This window comes from Brachyhypopomus gauderio, unplaced genomic scaffold (assembly GCF_052324685.1).
Source record: "Brachyhypopomus gauderio isolate BG-103 unplaced genomic scaffold, BGAUD_0.2 sc56, whole genome shotgun sequence".
NCBI classification, from domain to species: domain Eukaryota; kingdom Metazoa; phylum Chordata; class Actinopteri; order Gymnotiformes; family Hypopomidae; genus Brachyhypopomus; species Brachyhypopomus gauderio.
This window is the reverse complement of record NW_027506879.1, coordinates 210,030-229,821: the sequence shown is the minus strand read 5'-3', so window position 1 is coordinate 229,821 and position 19,792 is coordinate 210,030. Positions and strand designations below refer to the sequence as shown.

The 19,792-nt window shown below is 40.5% G+C and overlaps 1 protein-coding gene across 1 annotated transcript; it reads left to right on the top strand.

Moving 5' to 3' along the window:
• Positions 1-4,894: 4,894 nt before the first annotated feature.
• On the top strand, positions 4,895-8,166 carry LOC143488853 (uncharacterized). The gene is made up of 4 exons (XM_076987800.1): positions 4,895-4,977; positions 5,088-5,821; positions 5,977-6,040; positions 6,265-8,166. The coding sequence occupies exons 1-4, from the start codon at positions 4,917-4,919 to the stop codon at positions 6,399-6,401; spliced, it is 996 nt and encodes a 331-aa protein (XP_076843915.1). The 5' UTR covers positions 4,895-4,916; the 3' UTR covers positions 6,402-8,166.
• Positions 8,167-19,792: the final 11,626 nt, after the last annotated feature.

Below are 19,792 nucleotides of genomic sequence, written 5' to 3'. Positions count from 1 at the left end.
AACATGTGTGTGTGTCTGTGTCTGTAGGTGTGTGTGTGTGAATTCATCACACTCAGATCAGAGTGTGCCTTGCAAACATAGGCATAACATGTGTGTGTGTCTGTGTCTGTAGGTGTGTGTGTATGTGTGTGTGTCTGTGTGTGTAGGTGTGTGTGTGTGTGTGTGTGAATTCATGCACATGAGTGGCATGTCACACTCAGATCAGAGGGGCCTTGCAAACATAGGCATAACGTGTGTGTGTGTCTGTGTGTGTAGGTGTGTGTGTGTGAATTCATCACACTCAGATCAGAGTGTGCCTTGCAAACATAGGCATAACATGTGTGTGTGTCTGTGTCTGTAGGTGTGTGTGTGTGAATTCATCACACTCAGATCAGAGTGTGCCTTGCAAACATAGGCATAACATGTGTGTGTGTCTGTAGGTGTGTGTGTATGTGTGTGTGTCTGTGTGTGTAGGTGTGTGTGTGTGTGTGTGTGAATTCATGCACATGAGTGGCATGTCACACTCAGATCAGAGGGGCCTTGCAAACATAGGCATAACGTGTGTGTGTGTCTGTGTGTGTAGGTGTGTGTGTGTAGGTGTGTGTGTGTGAGCGAGTGAGTGAGCGAGTGAGTGTCTGTGTGTATAGGTGTGTGTGTGTGTCTGTTTACGTGTGTGTGTAGGTGTGTGTGTGTGTTTAGGTGTCTGTATAGGTGTGCGTGTGTGTGTGTGAGAGAGCGAGTGTGTGTGTGTGTGTGTAGGTGTGTGTCTGTGGGTGTGTGTGTGTCTGTGTGTGTAGGTGTGTGTATGAGTGTGTGTGTGTCTGTGTGTGTAGGTGTGTGTGTAGGTGTGTGTGTGTGAGTGTGTGTGAGTGTGTGTGTGTCTGTGTGTGTAGGTGTGTGTGTGTGAGTGTGTATGGGGATGTTTTCTGTCTCATAGATGAATATATTCTGAATACCCATTTATTTCCTGTGACGGTCACGCTTGACCGGCAACAACACAGATGTAAATCGTTGGTTTAAAACACTCAAAATCCAATGAAAAAGATGATCATCACTTTTATATGTTCCAGTGCATAGTGTGGAGGATGGCATAAGGCCTTGCAGCAATCAGATGTAAAACACAATATTTATGAGTGGTTTAAGTTGTAAATCGGTCAGATTTGACCCGAACACGACAGGAGGGATGCTTTCAGTGAGTAAGCATAGTTTCCAGAATGTTAGGAGTGATTTATTTTACTCGTATACCTTCATTGGCATGCAACTAGCAAATATTATGTGATACTTGGGGTTTTTCGCTCACACGCCACACATCCGATTTCTCACGCCGAAAAAAAATCTAGTTTATTTACCTCTGATCCATATCTATGATTCAATGAGTTACCAGTTCGCTCTGGCGCAAACACTGGCGATCGATCGATCGCAATATAATACTTAATTTTTGTCCATTTTACGTTCGCCACCACCCCCCCGGCAAAAATTTACGTTCGCAGGACTAGCATTTCTCTCAAAGTCGAAGTACAAAGTAGCCATAAAGGTAGCCAGAACTAACGAACCAAGACACACTAACGCTTTCCAGATTCATCCTTCATGACATAAACATTACGATAACCCAAAAATGACCTTCAGACATTATCATGTATCTATCATATATTATTGTTGCTTATAAATATCATTCTTCCATCTGCTCCCGCGACATACTAAAACACTATCTGGATATTACGTTACATACATCTAAAACTACGGCACGTCTAGAACTGCAGGTCTAAAACTGCGGTTGGCTCTCCGGCTGTGCAATTGGATGATGTAGGCCCTCGGTTGCTAGTTGCTAGTTGCTAGGTTACGGATAAACTATATAAGCTGAGCGGTTCACATTTTACCCTTTAATACAACATGAGGCAGGTATGTGATTCTATATTATACTTATTTATTATGGTAAAATAAGGATTTCAAGTCTTAAAGCTCAAGTCTGATTCCAAGTTCGAGATGGCGCCAGTGTGTGTGTCGTGCCGTCTGCCGCTGTTAGTTTGGTTTGGGTTTGTTTTGTGGCTACCTTCTTTTTAAAGGATTTATTCACTTTTTATCGGCTGGATTTGCTATGTGTCACTGAAACGTGGGTAAATGCTGGAGATTTTAGTGCTTTTTTTCACAACTTGTACCAGCAGGCTGTACGTACTTAAATTCCCCGAGGATGACTGGACGTGGAGGTGGAGTAGCAACTGGTTTTAAAGAAACTTTTATCTGTCGGCAGAAATCTACTCCAGTTTTGAATTGAACATGTTCGAGTTGGGCAGATCTTGTCCAGTATTATGTGCAGTGATCTATCGACCACCTAAATATAATAAGGAATTTATCAATGACTTCTCAGAGTTTTTGGCTGGAATTGTGCCAAAATATGACCGTGTTTAAATTGTCGGAGACTTTAATATTCATGTTTGCTGTCCCACTAAGCCGCTGGTCAAAGAGTTGTTAAATATTATTGATTCTTTTAATTTTGTACAGTCAGTGGCTGGCTCCACGCAATTGCAAGGACACACATTAGATCTTGTTTTATCATATGGTCTGTCGGTTTTTAATATTGAGATGTGATGCTATATTTTCTGACTATATACCTATCTTATTTGAAATGTCCCTTTCCAATGTAACCAAACCCTGCGCTCCGGGTCGTTGCCGTCGTGTTTCCAATCCTACTACTGCTGTGCAGTTTTCTGCTGCTTTTAATGATGTGCAGACAAGTTTGGGATCAAATTTAGGTCTAAATACGCAGGAACTGACCTCTGTTTTATTCCTCATGTCAAACTATTTTGGACAAAGTTGCTCCAGTAAGGACTATGCATTGTAAACAGAAATCTGAACCCTGGATAAATGATGCTACTCGTTTAGCTAGACGAGAATGTAGACGAGCAGAACGTAAGTGGAAGAAAGACAGGTTGCAGGTGTCGTTTGAGATTTTAAAGAACAGCTGTAAAAAATATCAGACAATTGTAAAAGCTGAAAAGGTTAAATATTTTTCGGCTTTGGTAGCAAATAATAGTCACAAGCCTCAAGTTATTTTTAATATTTCATTAGTGCTGTTCTTAATGCCCCTAGATCTCATTACCCTGATGTTTCCTTGGAGAACTGTGAAAGGTTTTTACACTTTTTTGTAGATAAAGTTAATCATATTAGATCTTCTGTTATATTTCCTTCTTATGATCCATCCATTATGGTTACTTGCTCTGCTGTTTTTAACCAGTCTGTTTCTCTTATTTAAAGGAAATTATTATTCACTTAAAACCTTCAGCTTCTCCTACAAATGCCGTTCCTCCTCGCTTTTTTTAAGATATTTTTGACATTATTGGGCCAAACGACCATGCAATTGTGAACAGCAGTCTTGCCTCAGCAATCATGCCATCTGAATTTAAGCATGCAGTGGTGCAACCCTTAATTAAAAAGTCAACTTTAGATCATTCTGTGCTCTCAAATTTCAGACCAATCTCTAGGCTCCCGTTTCTGTCAAAAGTATTGGAGAAAGTTGTATTTTTGTAGCTGCAAGATTTCTTGGATAAAAATGGTATCCTAGAGATGATTCAATCTGGTTTTAAACCTCTTCATTGTACTGAGACTGCACTGTTAAGAGTTTTTAATGATCTTTTATTAGTTACTGACTCGGGGGAATGTGCTATTCTTATGCTTTTGGATCTTACAACTGCTTTTGACACCGTGGATCATGGTATCCTTTTGTCTCGATTGGAGCAACGTGTTGGTATACAAGGCGCTGCTTTAGAATGGTTTAAATCTTATCTGTCTGACAGATGTTTTTCAGCCTTGGTGATTTTGTATCCTCCTCAGCACGTCTTACATGTGGGGTTCCCCAGGGTGCCATTCTTGGACCAGTTTTATTTTCATTGTATATGCTTCCATTGGGATCCATTCTTAGGAAATATGGTATCTCTTTTCACATGTATGCAGCCGATACCCAAATTTATTTGCTGTTACGACAAGGAGAACCAGATTCCTTAAAACTGTTGCTAGATTGTCTTGAAGACATCAAAGCTTGGATGGCTTTAACTTTTTTACATTTCAATGAAAATAAAACTGAAATAGATTTTTAGACCCAGTAGTGTCACTCAGTCCCCTTATAATGACCTGGGTTCTTTGGACACCTATGTAAGACCCCATGTTAAAAATCTTGGCGTGATAATGGATAGTCATTTTAAATTGGATAAACAGATTAATTCTGTTATCAAATCCAGTTTTTTTCAACTGAGGCTTTTAACTAAGGTTAAACCATTTTCATGTTTATTTCATCCAGACTTTATTACTGTAATGGGCTTTATGCTGGTGTTGGCCAAGGTTCTATCTCACAGCTACAGTTGGTTCAGAATGCTGCTGCTCGGCTTTTAACAAAAACACGAAAACAAGAACATATTTCACCTATATTAGCTTCTCTTTATTGGCTTCCTGTCCATTTTAGAATTGAGTTTAAAATCTTGCTTTTTGTGTAAGTCATTGAATGGTTTAGCTCCTACTTACCTCTCTGAGCTTTTGCAGTCATATATTCCATCTAGGTCACTCAGATCTGCTGATCAGCTTCTTCTGGTGGTCCCTAAATCTAGACTGAAGCACAGGGGCGATCGTTCCTTTGCAGTTTTAGCTCCCAAATTATGGAATCCATTGCCATTACATGTTAGAAGTGCCCCTACATTGTTGGTTTTTAAATCTCTGCTTAAGTCTTTTTTTTCTTTGGCTTTTTAATGAAACTAAGTTATTGTGTTTTGTGTATTTGTATGTTTTATGTGTCTTGTCTTTTAATTGCTGGACAGCACTTTGTTCAACATCTAAAACATCTTGGGATAACATGGTTTACAAGCACTTGATTAATCAGTTGCATGTCTTCATTTTCTCTACTACAGACTAAAGTTGGGCCAGTAGATGAGCTTCCTGCTGAGGTCTCTGATATGTCTACCCCAAGCATGAAAAACTCAAAGACAGAGGAAGCCCAAAGTACCGGGTTTTCAGGTGAGATTTAATGTGGTAATTTGTTACCAAAGACATAATGTGTTAGTTATTCATTGCTCTCAGTATATATTTTTTTATAATTGATCATTTTCTGTAATTGATCAAATCAGATTTGCCATTCGATGAGGTGAATAGAGAAGATGAGGAGAGGGACAGTGTTCCACACCTTCCCACCAAACAGATCTCATCATTGGCTATCAGAATCAAAGGGAAAACATCATTCCCGATTGACGACTCCCTGGAGATTATAAAGCGAAGACGCCGTGAGGTTGTGCCAATTGGTGACTCGGACAGCAGCATAACTTTTGAAAGTTTGATCGAGCTGTGCTCTGCACATGCCGGGAGAGACTCCTTGGAGACACCAAGCCACGAGTCTCCCAAATATTCACAGAGCAGCTGGTCTCCACAAGAAGGTGTGCTAACCTTTTGGAAGAATGGTGTATATAAGAAGGGAAACTTCATTCAGGACCTTCCCACCAACCTGCTGTCAATCATTGCCACCAAATACAAGGGGTTAAATTCATCCCTGCTTTACCAGTCGTTGCTGCTTCAAGAGTTTAGGATGCCAAAACCACATTATGAAAGGGTCCCGGCGACACTAGTTCTCTGCAGTGCAAAAAAGAAACGGCTCATGAAAAAACACCCTGATCAGGTGACTATACAGCGCCTCTTCAGGGTGTCCTGTGAGGATTTCCAGATTGAGGGTTTCAAGATCACCAAAGTAAAATCAAAATTCTCATTTTTAAATAAACTGATCGATGCATTCAGATGCACTAGTCAGTCAGAGCAGAAGAAATCTCGCCTGCGGTTCAAGTCACCATGGTGTCTTAAGCTCAGATCCAAGGTATCTGTTTTATTCTTTAAAATGTCTTACATTTATTCCCAGTCACACTGTTAGCTGTAGATTTTGCTCTTTTGAATGTTCAATTGTACATTTATATGTTAGTGTCTGAATCATATGATGAATGGTTATAATCTAATTGTCTCCTCTCTATTAAGAAACGGACAAACGATCTGTGTGTTCAGACGGAGGACCAGACAGCGGACACACGTATTCCAGATGGTACTTGTTAATATTTTACTGTTCTAACTTGTGCAATGTTGTAGTGTAAGCATGAGCTACTAACAGGTTTATGTGAGATGGTCTAAATGAGTAAATACGTAGGGGACCATGTTTTGTCAAACCCTATTTTAGTTGTGCAGCATGAAAGATAAAAACCTTTATTACACCCAAACCCCTCTTTCACAGTCCTGTGGCCTTTAAACAGCATTTCTTTTATTTTACAGATGTACAATCTCCTAGTGTTGAGGCAACATCCACCCCTAACAAGACCACCTCTAAGACCAGGAGAAAGTCTGTGTTTAGCAGACTTGCCTACGCTTTCTCAAGGATCTGTGGGAGGCGAGGAAAATCACCAACTTAAATTTTAAAATAAAAAAAAATGACAATACATAGACTGCTCCTTGTTCATTAATCTACTAAACATGTGACAAACTCATACAAAACACAGACCTGCTGGTCACATGTCTGTGGCAGATGGCAATATGCATACAAATGTTGACTAATTGGATAGATAATTTTCTGTCCAACAATTAAATAATAACAGTACTGCACTTCCTTACCGAAAATATCATTGTAATTTCCTAGTTTACTTACCTAGTAATCTACCTACTTATTTCCTATAGTTAGACCCCATGTTCTTTAAACCATGACAGAAAAAACATGAAATTTGCCACATTGTGAAAAAAGTGGTAGATTTATCTTCTTTTGTAGGTGATCAAATGAAAACAGTCACCCTTTGAAGAGCTCTATCAGAGTTACAAAGCTTGAGCTACCCTCTCCCTACCCTGGGTGGCACACCCACACATACATCCTACCTCCACCCCCGTGCTCGAGTATAGAAATCCAGGCACATTTCTTGTAGCAATGTTTTGGCTTCTTTCCAACTCCGACAGTCATGGCCAAAAGTGTTTTTCCCAGAAAATTATTGCAATTACACATGTTTTGTTATACATATGTTTATTTCCTTTGCATGTATTGGAACAACACAAAAAACGGATAAGTAACAGGTGTGGGCAATTTAAAAATCACCCCTGAAACCAGATAAAAAAGTTGACTCGATCTTTGCATTGTATCTCTGTGTGTGCCACACTAAGCATGGAGAACAGAAAGAGGAGAAGAAAATTGTCTGAGGACTTGAGAACCAAAATTGTGGGAAAATATCAACAATCTCAGGGTTACAAGTCCATCTCCAGAGATCTTGGTGTTCCTTTGTCCATGGTGTGCAACATAATCAAAACGTTTACAACCCATGGCAATCCAGCTAATCTCCCTGGACATGGATGGAGGAGAAAAATTGATAAAAGGTTGCAACATAGGATAGTCCGGATGGTGGATAAGCAGCCCCAATCTAGTTCCAAAGAAATTTAAGCTGTCCTGCAGGCACAGGGTGCATCAGTTACAGCTCGAACTATCTGTCGACATTTGAATTACCGTTAAATGAAACGCTATGGCAGGAGACCCAGAAGGACCCCACTGCTGACACAGAGACATAAAAAAGCAAGAGTGCAGTTTTCCAGAATGTATGTAAGTAAGTTTTCCCAAAATCCTTCTGGGAAAACATCTTGTAGCCAGATGAGACGAATTTGTGCAGTGCATGAAGTAAGGTCTGGTAATCTTTATCTCAAATAAAGAAATTACCAAAGAGTCTAGCATTCTGAGCCTACTTGAACCAGGAGATGAAGTAATTGCAGATAAAGGGTTTCTTATCAAATACCTCCTCAGTAACATTCGTGTGAAACTTGTAATTCCTACATTCTTGGGGCCATGTGGGCAGTTTAGTAAAGAAGAAATTACATGCATGCAAGAAATTGCTCGCTTGAGGATCCATGTTGTGCGAGCAATCAGACACATTAAAGAATACCATATATTATGTTCTGCCCCTTTCCCTGTGTGGTTTAGTTAACCAGCTATGGACTGTTTGTGCTCTACTTACCAATTTTCAGTGACCTCTTTTTTAATTATGAGGTAACATATTCAAAGTGGATTATCAAATGGTAACATGCATAGTACAACCATGAACTATATTCAAATTCAGCATTATTTTTACTAGCCATACTGGACTTTGAATTGCTGGGAAATTATTCTTCCACTGAGTAACAAACATTCAAACATTTATTCAGCTCAACTTTTATTGATGTGCATTTTTTATAATGAAATTAATGTAACACATTTTGCTCATTGTGAACCAATAAAAACAATGTACTAATTTTGTAAAAAATCATTCTCAGTTCATTTTTTATGGTCATGTGACATTCTCTCACTTATTAAAATCAATTCTTAAAACTCTCATATTACAGAAATGTTTACTTATTAACAGTAGTTTTCTTAAGGAACAATGCCAAATGTATGTGTGCTTCCTTTATTCCTGGCACAGGCCAGGCAGAAAATATATCCAGTTTAGTTTTCATAGACTCCCATTTCTTGGCATCAAAGTGGATCCGCTCCAGGTGATTGTCTTTGGTACAGTGAACAAAAAGATCACACCCCTTCATTCCAGTGATGTCCATCTGTCCAATTACCTGGTAATAGTAGTCATGGTTGCATTTAAGAGCAAAAGAGCCATCTGGGCCTGCAGACAGGTAACTGCACTCAACAAAAGTGTCCACATTTGGACACTTTATCTCCAGAAGCCCCTGAAGAAGCCCAGAATTGTCAACCAACTTACGTTCAGGTGAGGCACCTAAATGGGGGGCATGAGGATTTATGATGAAGCTACAAGGTCATGTGTGATAACCTGTTACTTGGCTATACTCTGAAGCTGCAATGGGTTCCATCTCTAGGCCCCTTTTCATTGCCAGGGTCTGCACAGGCTTTTTCTGTCTTTGCATATTTGTCGCTAAGCAAGTTTCAAGTTTCAAGTTTATTTAATTTATATAGCACTTTAAAACACAAGTGTTACCCAAAGTGCTTCACATTAAACATCAATAAAAAGAACTAAATATAGCCGCAAGCGGCGATAGGCGGGTTCACACACACAATAAGCAAAAGGAAGCCCAAAAGGTCCTTTAGACCTAAAAGTGAAAATAAGCTGTTTGGGTTTGGCCTGTGTGTGCTCTACAGATAGTGTGTAATGACATCTGCATGTGTCAGAAAGGGAGACACAGAAACAGCACATCTGGCTAGGGCTGCATCTATGTGAACAATATAGGAAAGCCTGCATGTGTCTATACATGATTGGGCCTGTATATCACCGACAGAGAGAGATTGAGGGAGCCAGAGACTATGCTTTGTTAATTCACTCTTTACACACCTAGCATGCCTAACATGACTGCCCATGTATTCAAAGTATGAATGTAGTCTGCAAAGCCTGGCATTACATGACTGACATGACTGGCATGACTGGAATGACATCACTGCCATGGCGAACAAAATTAACATGACTGATATAACTGACATAACTGGCATGACTGTAATGATTTGATGATTTGACTGAAATGACTGATATGACTGGACTGAAATGATTGGCATGACATGACTTACATGACTGGCAGAACATGACTGGCATGACTGGCATCACTGACATGACTGATATAACTGACATGACTGGACTGGCATGTCTAATATGACTGACATCACTGGCATGACTTACATATACTATACATATACTATAGATATGCATACAAACTACATACATTTAGGTAGAAGTGTGTGTGTGTGTGTGTGTGTGTGTGGTAGTGTATGTACTCAAACTATGACAACATATACTAATACATACATACATAAGTTTACATAGAAACTATACATACATATAGGTATAAAGGTGTGTGTGTCTGTGTGTTTGTGTGAGAGAGAGAGACAAAAAAGAAGCCAAATATCAGTTTTAATTCACTCCTTGTACACGTAGCACGCCTAACATGACTGCCTGTGTATTCAAAGTATGAATGTAGTCTGCAAAGCCTGGCATGACTGACATGACTGGCATTACTGACATAACTGATATGACTGGCATGACTGGAATGACATCACTGGCATGACGAACAAAATTAACATGACTGATATGACTGACATAACTGGCATGACTGTAATGATTTGAAGATTTGACTGACATGACTGGACTGACATGACTGATATGACTGACATGACTTACATGACTGGCAGAACATGACTGGCATCACTGACATGACTGATATAACTGACATGACTGGACTGGCATGTCTGATATGACTGACATCACTGGTATGACTGACATATACTATACATATACTATAGATATGCATACAAACTATACATACATTTAGGTAGAAGTGTGTGTGTGTGTGTGTGTGTGTGTGTGTGTGTGTGTGTGTGTGTGTGTGTGTGTGTGGTAGTATATGTATTCAAACTATGACAACATATACTAATACATACATACATAAGTATACATAGAAACTATACATACATATAGGTATAAAGGTGTGTGTGTCTGTGTTTGTGTGAGAGAGAGACAAAAAAGAAGCCAAATATCAGTTTGTATAAGCATGTGTTAGTCACTGAGATATGGGTGGGTATGGCTAGGGAAGTGTCAATTGTGAATGCTATAGGAAGGCCTGCTTGTGCCTGTATGTGTGTGTGCCTGGTTAATAGACACAGAGAGATCTAGGTAGCCAGAGCAATGTTTACTTAGGGCACAGAGATGGGAGGGGGAATGTGGGTGAGAGTGTGAGAGAGACTGAGAGTGTGAGTTTCAGCTTGCGTGCGTGTGAGAAGGAGAAGGTGACAGAGGGACTTTACATGCATTCTTATGCATTGTATATAATACTGCACTGTAGAGCCATACGATAACCGATTTAGATGAAACTTGACAAATTTGTTCAGGATGGGATTCTGAATGGGCTTGTGCATTTTGGTCAGAATTGGGTAAAATATGAAAGAGCTTTAAGAATATGAATATTATATGTATCGATGCTGTCCATTAAAAAAATATTTAGCAGGTATAAGTGTCCTCAAATCCAAAATCTTTGGATTGTTTTTTGATTTCACACTCTGTAGAGTATTATAAGACTTTGCTTGACATGATAGTATGAAAATCCTAGGAGGAGTATGAAAAGTGATGATTTCAAACTATTATTAACTGTAAATAAACTGTGCATTTTTTAATAGGACATGTAATGGGAAAGTTGTTCGCACTACTGCAAGGAATCAAAAGAGTCCAATTGCATGTTCCCAAGTGGAATTATGTAGGGGATACACTTGCTTTTTTTGCAATAGCGCCCCCCAGTGGCCAATCGACACCCGGCTGGATTATGTCATAGGGGGCGTGCACTTGTCCACACCCAAGAGGTTTCGTGCAGATCGACCAATGGTAAGCCTGTCAAACGCGTGCCGATCACTGATTGGCCGATTACGTCAGCCATTTTGGAAGTATGGCATGTCTGCTTTAGGACCTGGTTTCCAGAGGCCCATAGATGATGTCTGTCAAGTTTCATGTGGATCGGCCAATCTGAGTGCATGGGGCAAATTTTTGCATGTTATAGCGCCCCCTAGCAGGTGAGGTATGGCAACCACTGCGAGCTGCCCCAGACCCTCACACGGAAGCTGTCTGTGAAGTGCCATCTCATTACATGCAAGTTTTCTTAAGTTAGAGTTCCATTTGTGCAAAATTTACTATTGAATTTACGCCCCCTGATTTGATTGGCTTATACTGACTAGGTAGTGAAGAAATTAGCATTTTTGTTGGATACATTTTAAAGTTCAGACTCTTCTGAACGTTTTGATACCACATATGTGCACGTATGTGAAAAATCCAGGGACTAGTTCACGCTCAAAGATGTGTGTGATTTTGCACATTATGCAAATTAACTCGAAATCTAAGTGGGCGGAGCTTAATGGTTGTATATTAATTGTCCTATTGAATTTAGTCAAGGAATGCATAGGAACTGGAATTTTGGTTCTAGGACCTACGGTGTAGGAGATATGGACAAAAAGTCAATATGGTCTGCTATAGCGCCACCATCAGGCCAATTTGGGGTCCCTGTATGGGAATCTGGTCCTTGGAGGTAACTGAACCTTTTTGCCAAGATTGGGTTTTCTAGGCATTACGGTCTAGGCTGCACGATGCATTTTATGTCAAAAAATGGGCAAAAGAATAAGAAAAATAAGAAAAATACCAGCAATTACAATAGGGTTCCCACACTATGTGTGTGTGAACCCTAAATATAGCCGCAAGCGGCGATTGGCGGGTTCACACACAAATAGGCATATTTTGGCCTCAATAGGCAAAAGGAAGCCCAAAAGGTCCTTTAGACCTAAAAGTGAAAAGAAGCTGTTTGGGTTTGGCCAGTGTGTGCTCTACAGATAGAGTGTGATGACATCTGCGTGTGTCAGAAAGGGAGACACAGAAATAGCACATCTGGCTAGGGCTGCATCTATGTGAACAATATAGGAAGGCCTGCATTTGTCTATACATGATTGGGCCTGTATATTACAGACAGAGAGAGATTGAGGGTGCCAGAGACTATGCTTTGTTAATTCACTCCTTGCACACCTTGCACGCCTAACATGACTGCCCGTGTATTCAAAGTATGAATGTAGTCTGCAAAGCCTGGCATTACATGACTGACATGACTGGCATGACTGGCATGACTGACATAACTGATATGACTGGCATGACTGAAATGACATCACTGGCATGATGAACAAAAGTAATATGACTGATATGACTGACATAACTGGAATGAGTGACATGACTGGCATGACTGTAATGACATGACTGATATGACTGACATGACTTATGTCTGACATGACTGGACTGACATGACTGATATGACTGGACTGAAATGACTGACATGACTGGACTGACATGACTGTTATGACTGGACAGATATGCATACAAACTATACATACATTTAGGTAGAAGTGTGTGTGTGTGTGTGTGTGTGTGTGTGTGTGGTAGTGTATGTACTCAAACTATGACAACATATACTAATACATACATACATAAGTATACATAGAAACTATACATACATATAGAGAGACAAAAAAGAAGCCAAATATCAGTTTGTATGAGCATGTGTTAGTCACTGAGATATGGGTGGGTATGGCTAGGGAAGTGTCATTGTGAATGCTATAGGAAGGCCTGCTTGCGCCTGTATGTGTGTGTGCCTGGTTAATAGACACAGAGAGATCTAGGTAGCCAGAGCAATGTTTACTTAGGGCACAGAGATGGGAGGGGGAATGTGGGTGAGAGTGTGAGAGAGACTGAGAGTGTGAGTTTCAGCTTGCGTGCGTGTGAGAAGGAGAAGGTGACAGAGGGACTTTACATGCATTTTTATGCATTGTATATAATACTGCACTGTAGAGCCATACGATAACCGATTTAGATGAAACTTGACAAATTTGTTGAGGATGGGATTCTGAATGGGCCTGTGCATTTTGGTCAGAATTGGATAAAATATGAAAGAGCTTTAAGAATATGAATATTATATGTATCGATGCTGTCCATTAAAAAAATATTTAGCAGGTATAAGTGTCCTCAAATCCAAAATCTTTGGATTGTTTTTTGATTTCACACTCTGTAGAGTATTATAAGACTTTGCTTGACATGATAGTATGAAAATCCTAGGAGGAGTATGAAAAGTGATGATTTCAAACTATTATTAACTGTAAATAAACTGTGCATTTTTTAATAGGACATGTAATGGGAAAGTTGTTCGCACTACTGCAAGGAATCAAAAGAGTCCAATTGCATGTTCCCAAGTGGAATTATGTAGGGGATACACTTGCTTTTTTTGCAATAGCGCCCCCCAGTGGCCAATCGACACCCGGCTGGATTATGTCATAGGGGGCGTGCACTTGTCCACACCCAAGAGGTTTCGTGCAGATCGACCAATGGTAAGCCTGTCAAACGCGTGCCGATCACTAATTGGCCGATTACGTCAGCCATTTTGGAAGTATGGCATGTCTGCTTTAGGACCTGGTTCCCAGAGGCCCATAGATGATGTCTGCCAAGTTTCATGTGGATCGGCCAATCTGAGTGCATGGGGCAAATTTTTGCATGTTATAGCGCCCCCTAGCAGGTGAGGTATGGCAACCTCTGCAAGCTGCCCCAGACCCTCACAGGGAAGCTGTCTGTGAAGTGCCATCTCATTACATGCAAGTTTTCTTAAGTTAGAGCTCCATATGCGCAAAATTTACTATTGAATTTACGCCCCCTCATTTGATTGGCTTATACTGACTAGGTAGTGAAGAAATTAGCATTTTTGTTGGATACATTTTAAAGTTCAGACTCTTCTGAACGTTTTGATACCACATATGTGCATGTATGTGAAAAATCCAGGGACTAGTTCGCGCTCAAAGATGTGTGTGATTTTGCACATTATGCAAATTAACTCGAAATCTAAGTGGGCGGAGCTAAAGGGTCCTAGAGGCTTTTTTGTTTGGTTTGATCCAAGGAATCCATCAGAAGTGGAATTTCGTTTCTATGACCTACGGTGTAGGAGATATGGACCAAAACGCAAAATGCTGCGCTATAGCGCCACCATCAGGCCAATGTGGGTCATTGTCTGGGTTTCCCTCATTGCACCTCTGGTGCACCTGTCTGACAAGTTTGGTGTTTCTGGGCCTTACGGTCTAGGCTGCAGTATGCGTTTTACAGCCTGAAAAATAATAATAATAAGAAGAAATATAGCCGCAAGCGGCAATGAGCGGGCTCCTCGCAAGTGGCATAGGTACCGACTTGCATGCCTGCGGCGAAGGCATAGTAGATATGGCTAGGCCAGTGTGTATGTGAAACCTATTGGTAGGCCAGTGCATGTGTGTGCATGTGTAATAGAGAGAGAGAGGGGTTTGGTGTGATAATGTTTGTTTTCATCAGTTAGAGCTGTGTATGTGTGTGAGTGATTGCATATAATGGGCAGTCTTAGTTGTCACAGTGAACTCACATGTCTGACATGACAGTGTATGTGCTCAATTTGTGATGCATACACATAAGTAGGTGTATGTGTGTGTGTGTGTGTGTGAATTAGGTGTTTATATGTGTTACTCTAATGTATGAGTAGGCATGGCTAAGGCAGTGTGTATGTGAAGCTTATAGGGAGGCCTGTTTTTTCTGTGAGTGCATGTGAAATAGAGAGAGGGAGGGGGAGACAGAGACCATGGGTTGTTAAGTGTTAGAAGGTTGGGGGAGTGTGGGGGGGAGTGGATGAGAGGGGCACTCTGCGTGTGTGAGAAGTGAGTGCATGTGAAATAGAGAGAGGGAGGGGGAGACAGAGACATGGGTTGTTAAGTGTTAGAAGGTTGGGGGAGTGTGGGGGGAGTGGATGAGAGGGGCACTCTGCGTCTGCGAGAATGAGAGCGTGCGTGCCTGCAAAAGGCTCTCTACCGCTCCTTGCACTGCTGAGTATGGAAATTGAAAATATTCACTGTAGAGTCATTTGTGGACGGATTTAGCTCAAACTTGGCACATATCACCTCAATGGTCATGTGAATGTGCATGTCAATTTTCATAAACATAGGACATACTATAGCGGAGTTATTAAAATATGAATTTGATGTGTTATGATGGTACCATTGTGATGCATATGAAAAATATAAATTTGTGGAAATCTTAGGATTTTTTGCACAACATTTGCATTGCATAGTCTGCTGAGTATATCAAGGTGTGATTTGAGGTGATGGAGTGAAAATCCTAGGCGTAGTATGGAAAGTGGAAATTATACATATTTGATAATATATGAAAATCCGTACATTTTTGTAAAGCACTTGCAATTACAAAGTTGTTAAGGATTCTACGTAGAATCATATGAGTCCAAGTTTGTTGTTTTATGTCATACTATGTGGGCGTAATTCAGGAGTTTCTAGTATAGCGCCACCTAGTGGTGCAATTGCCATCATACCCCAGTATGTCTTAGAGGGTGTGCACCTGAACATGCCATGTGAGTTTCAGGTCAATTGACATATGTAAAGCTTGTAAAGCTTGTGAAATTGTATACTGACAGCTAATTGGTCGATGGTGGCGGCCATATTGGACATATGATGGTGCAGACCTAGGACCTGTCTCAGAGGTGCATGTAGATGATGCATACCAAGTTTCGTGTTATTTGGCCAATCGGTGTGTGCAGGAGAGTTTTTTGGCAGTTATAGCGCCCCCTAGGTGTGAATGTGTGCCAAAATGTATGGGCAGGTGTAGACGCCCAACAGGTACATGTATATGAAATTTGGTGTGAATATGTAAAAGTATGCATGAGATACAGCAGAAAATGTGCATTTTTGGCTGTGAAATTTTTGCCCCTTGACTTGTGTGGCATGTGGCCACGCCCATGTGCAGAAATGTGCATTTTTTGTTAAAGATTATTAAAGTTCAGACTCTTCTGAACGTTTTGATACCACATATGTGCATGTATGTGAAAAATCCAGGGACTAGTTAGCTCTCAAAAATGTGTGCGATTTTGCATATTATGCAAATTAGCTCGAAAACGAAGTAGGCGGAGCTTATGGGTTCTTGAGGCTTTTTGGTAGGTTTGGAGACAAGGAACATGTATATGAAAAAAATTTTAATTTAGGACATACGTGGTACTGGCAATTTACTTGAATGCGTTTGCGTGCGCTGTAGCGCCACCTATGGGCGGATTTGGCTGGCGTCTTGCGCCTGAGTAGCGGGAGGGACTACTACCTATTGACCAAGTTTCAAGTCTGTAGGCCTTACGGTTTGGGCTGTGCGATCCGTTTTAAGGCAGAAAAAGAATAATAAATATAGCCGCAAGCGGCGATTGGCGGGTTCACACAAAAAAAGGCAAAAAAGCCCAAAGGGTCTTTTAGACCAACAAATTGGCCTCTTGTCCTCAATAGGCAAAAAGAAGCCCAATAGGTCCTTTAGACCCAAAAGTGAATAGAAGCTGTTTGAGTGGAAAAAATGCATAAGTAAATCAATGTGACAAAACATTCAATTCAACTGAGGCACTAAAGGCCCAAAAGGATCAAAATAATGTGTATTGGCAAAATGATTCAGATCACAGAACTAAATCACATGCTGAGATCAGCTTTGTGTGCGTTTGTGTGGTGTTTCATGTGAGCAATTGTTTTCAGTCAGTTTCGGTGTTTGGCCACTAGATGGAGCCCAAGTACTATCATACTGATATCTCATTAATCTCAGTAATGCAATGACATTTTGGTGAATTAAAAGGTTCATTTCTGGTCAGGCAGTGCACTTTTTGTTATGAGATGTAATTGCAATGTTATAGACCTCATTGATCTGAATCATACAAGCCCCATTACTTGTCTGTATTCTGCATAACAAGATTGCTGCGTGAGTTTTTATGATTTCTCAGGTTTTTGGGTACTGTAGCGCCTCCGACAGGCCAATTTGAACCAAACTTGGCCTACCTCACAAGGACCTCAGTATATAAAAGCCTTTCAAATTGGGAGTTGATCACTTACATGGTTTATGAGTGATAGCAATAAAGGTCATTTATGGCATGGCCAGAAGGATATAATGGAAAAATTGACCAATCAGACAAATAAAAATGCAACATTTTTTCCTTATTTAGTTAACTACAGTGTCTACAGATTATGCCTATGCCATTTTTGCCATCATTGGATCAAATTCCTAGGACTAGTTCTTAAAGAGCTATTTTCAAACAATTGATGAATGTGACAAAAGTATGCATTTTTTAATAGGACTTGTAATTGCAAAGTTGTCAGGTCTACTGCAAGGTATAAAATGAAACAAGTTGCATGTTCCTAAGTGAAAATTTGGAGGAGTTATGTATGATTTTCACAAATAGCGCCACCTAGTGGCCAAATGTTTCAACACTGCACAGTATGACACATAGTCCTGGGATATGTACAGTGATGAGGTTTCATGTTGATTGGCCAATGGTAAGTCTGTCAAATGGCCAATTAATTCAAATAAAAATTAATTGGCTCATGGCGGCCATGTTTTTTGAGTGATGAGGTCATCATTGTGTGCCTTGATACCACTTGGGCCCCTGATGATGCCTGTAAAGTTTGGGCTTGATGTGACTAATGGTTTCTGAGAAACAAATTTCCCCATGTTATAGCGCCCCCTATTGGACAATCGTGGCCAGCTTTGACCTGTGACCTCTGAGTCATGTGCCCTAACAACTGATAAATTTTCATAAAGATAGGTCAAAGCATTGTTGAGATATAGCTGCTGAAGTAAATTTGGCCACGCCTCAGAGCTATTGATTGACATGTCACAACGACAATGTATGCAAATGTAACAATTTTGTTCAAATTTATTGATAATGAGATTCTTCTGAATATTTTGACACCAAGATTGAAGAAATCCGATGAAAAACCAGGGACTAGTATAAAAAAGTAGGTTTTGCATATTATGCAAATTAGCAAAAAATCTAAGTAGGCGGAGCTTAATGGTTCTTGAGGCTTTTTTGTTTGTCTAGAGCCAAGGAATGCACCTGAAGTGGAATTTTGTTTCTAGGACCTACGGGGTGGGAGATATGGACCAAAACGCAAAATGCTGCGCTATAGCGCCACCATCAGGCCAATGTGGGTCTCTGTACTTTAGCACGGTCCCGCAAACAGTCTACACCAGTCTGCCAAGTTTGGTCTCCCTGGGCCTTACGGTTTAGGCTGCAGTATGCGTTTTATGCGGAGAAAAATAATAATAATAATAATAATAATAAGAAAGAAGAAAAAACCTAACAATAACAATAGGTTTCCCACACTACGTGTGTGAACCCTAATAAATATAGCCGCAAGCGGCAATGAGCGGGCTCCTCGCAAGTGGCATAGGTACCGACTTGCATGCCTGGGGCGAAGGCATAGTAGATATGGCTAGGCCAGTGTGTATGTGAAACCTATTGGTAGGCCAGTGCATGTGTGTGCATGTGTAATAGAGAGAGAGAGGTTTGGTGTGATAATGTTTGTGTTCATCAGTTAGAGCTGTGTATGTGTGTGAGTGATTGCATATAATGGGCAGTCTTAGTTGTCACAGTGAACTCACACTGTCATGTCAGACATGTATGTGCTCAATCTGTGATGCATACACATAAGTAGGTGTATGTGTGTGTGTGTGTGTGTGTGTGTGTGTGAATTAGGTGTTTTTATGTGTTACTCTCTAATGTATGGGTAGGCATGGCTAAGGCAGTGTGTATGTGAAGCTTATAGGGAGGCCTGTTTTTTTGTGAGTGTATGTGAAATAGAGAGAGGGAGGGGGAGACAGAGACCATGGGTTGTTAAGTGTTAGAAGGTTGGGGGAGTGTGGGGGGAGTGGAAGAGAGGGGCACTCTGCGTGTGTGAGAAGTGAGTGCATGTGAAATAGAGAGAGGGAGGGGGAGACAGAGACATGGGTTGTTAAGTGTTAGAAGGTTGGGGGAGTGGGGGGTGGGGAGTGGATGAGAGGGGCACTCTGCGTCTGCGAGAATGAGAGCGTGCGTGCCTGCAAACGGCTCTCTACCGCTCCTTACACTGCTGAGTATGGAAATTGAAAATATTCACTGTAGAGTCATTTGTGGACGGATTTAGCTCAAACTTGGCAAATATCACCTCAATGGTCATGTGAATGTGCATGTCAATTTTCATAAACATAGGACATACTATAGCGGAGTTATTAAAATATGAATTTGATGTGTTATGATGGTACCATTGTGATGCATATGAAAAATATAAATTTGTGGAAATCTTAGGATTTTTTGCACAACATTTGCATTGCATAGTCTGCTAAGTATATCAAGGTGTGATTTGAGGTGATGGAGTGAAAATCCTAGGCGTAGTATGGAAAGTGGAAATTATACATATTTGATAATATGTGAAAATCCGTACATTTTTGTAAAGCACTTGCAATTACAAAGTTGT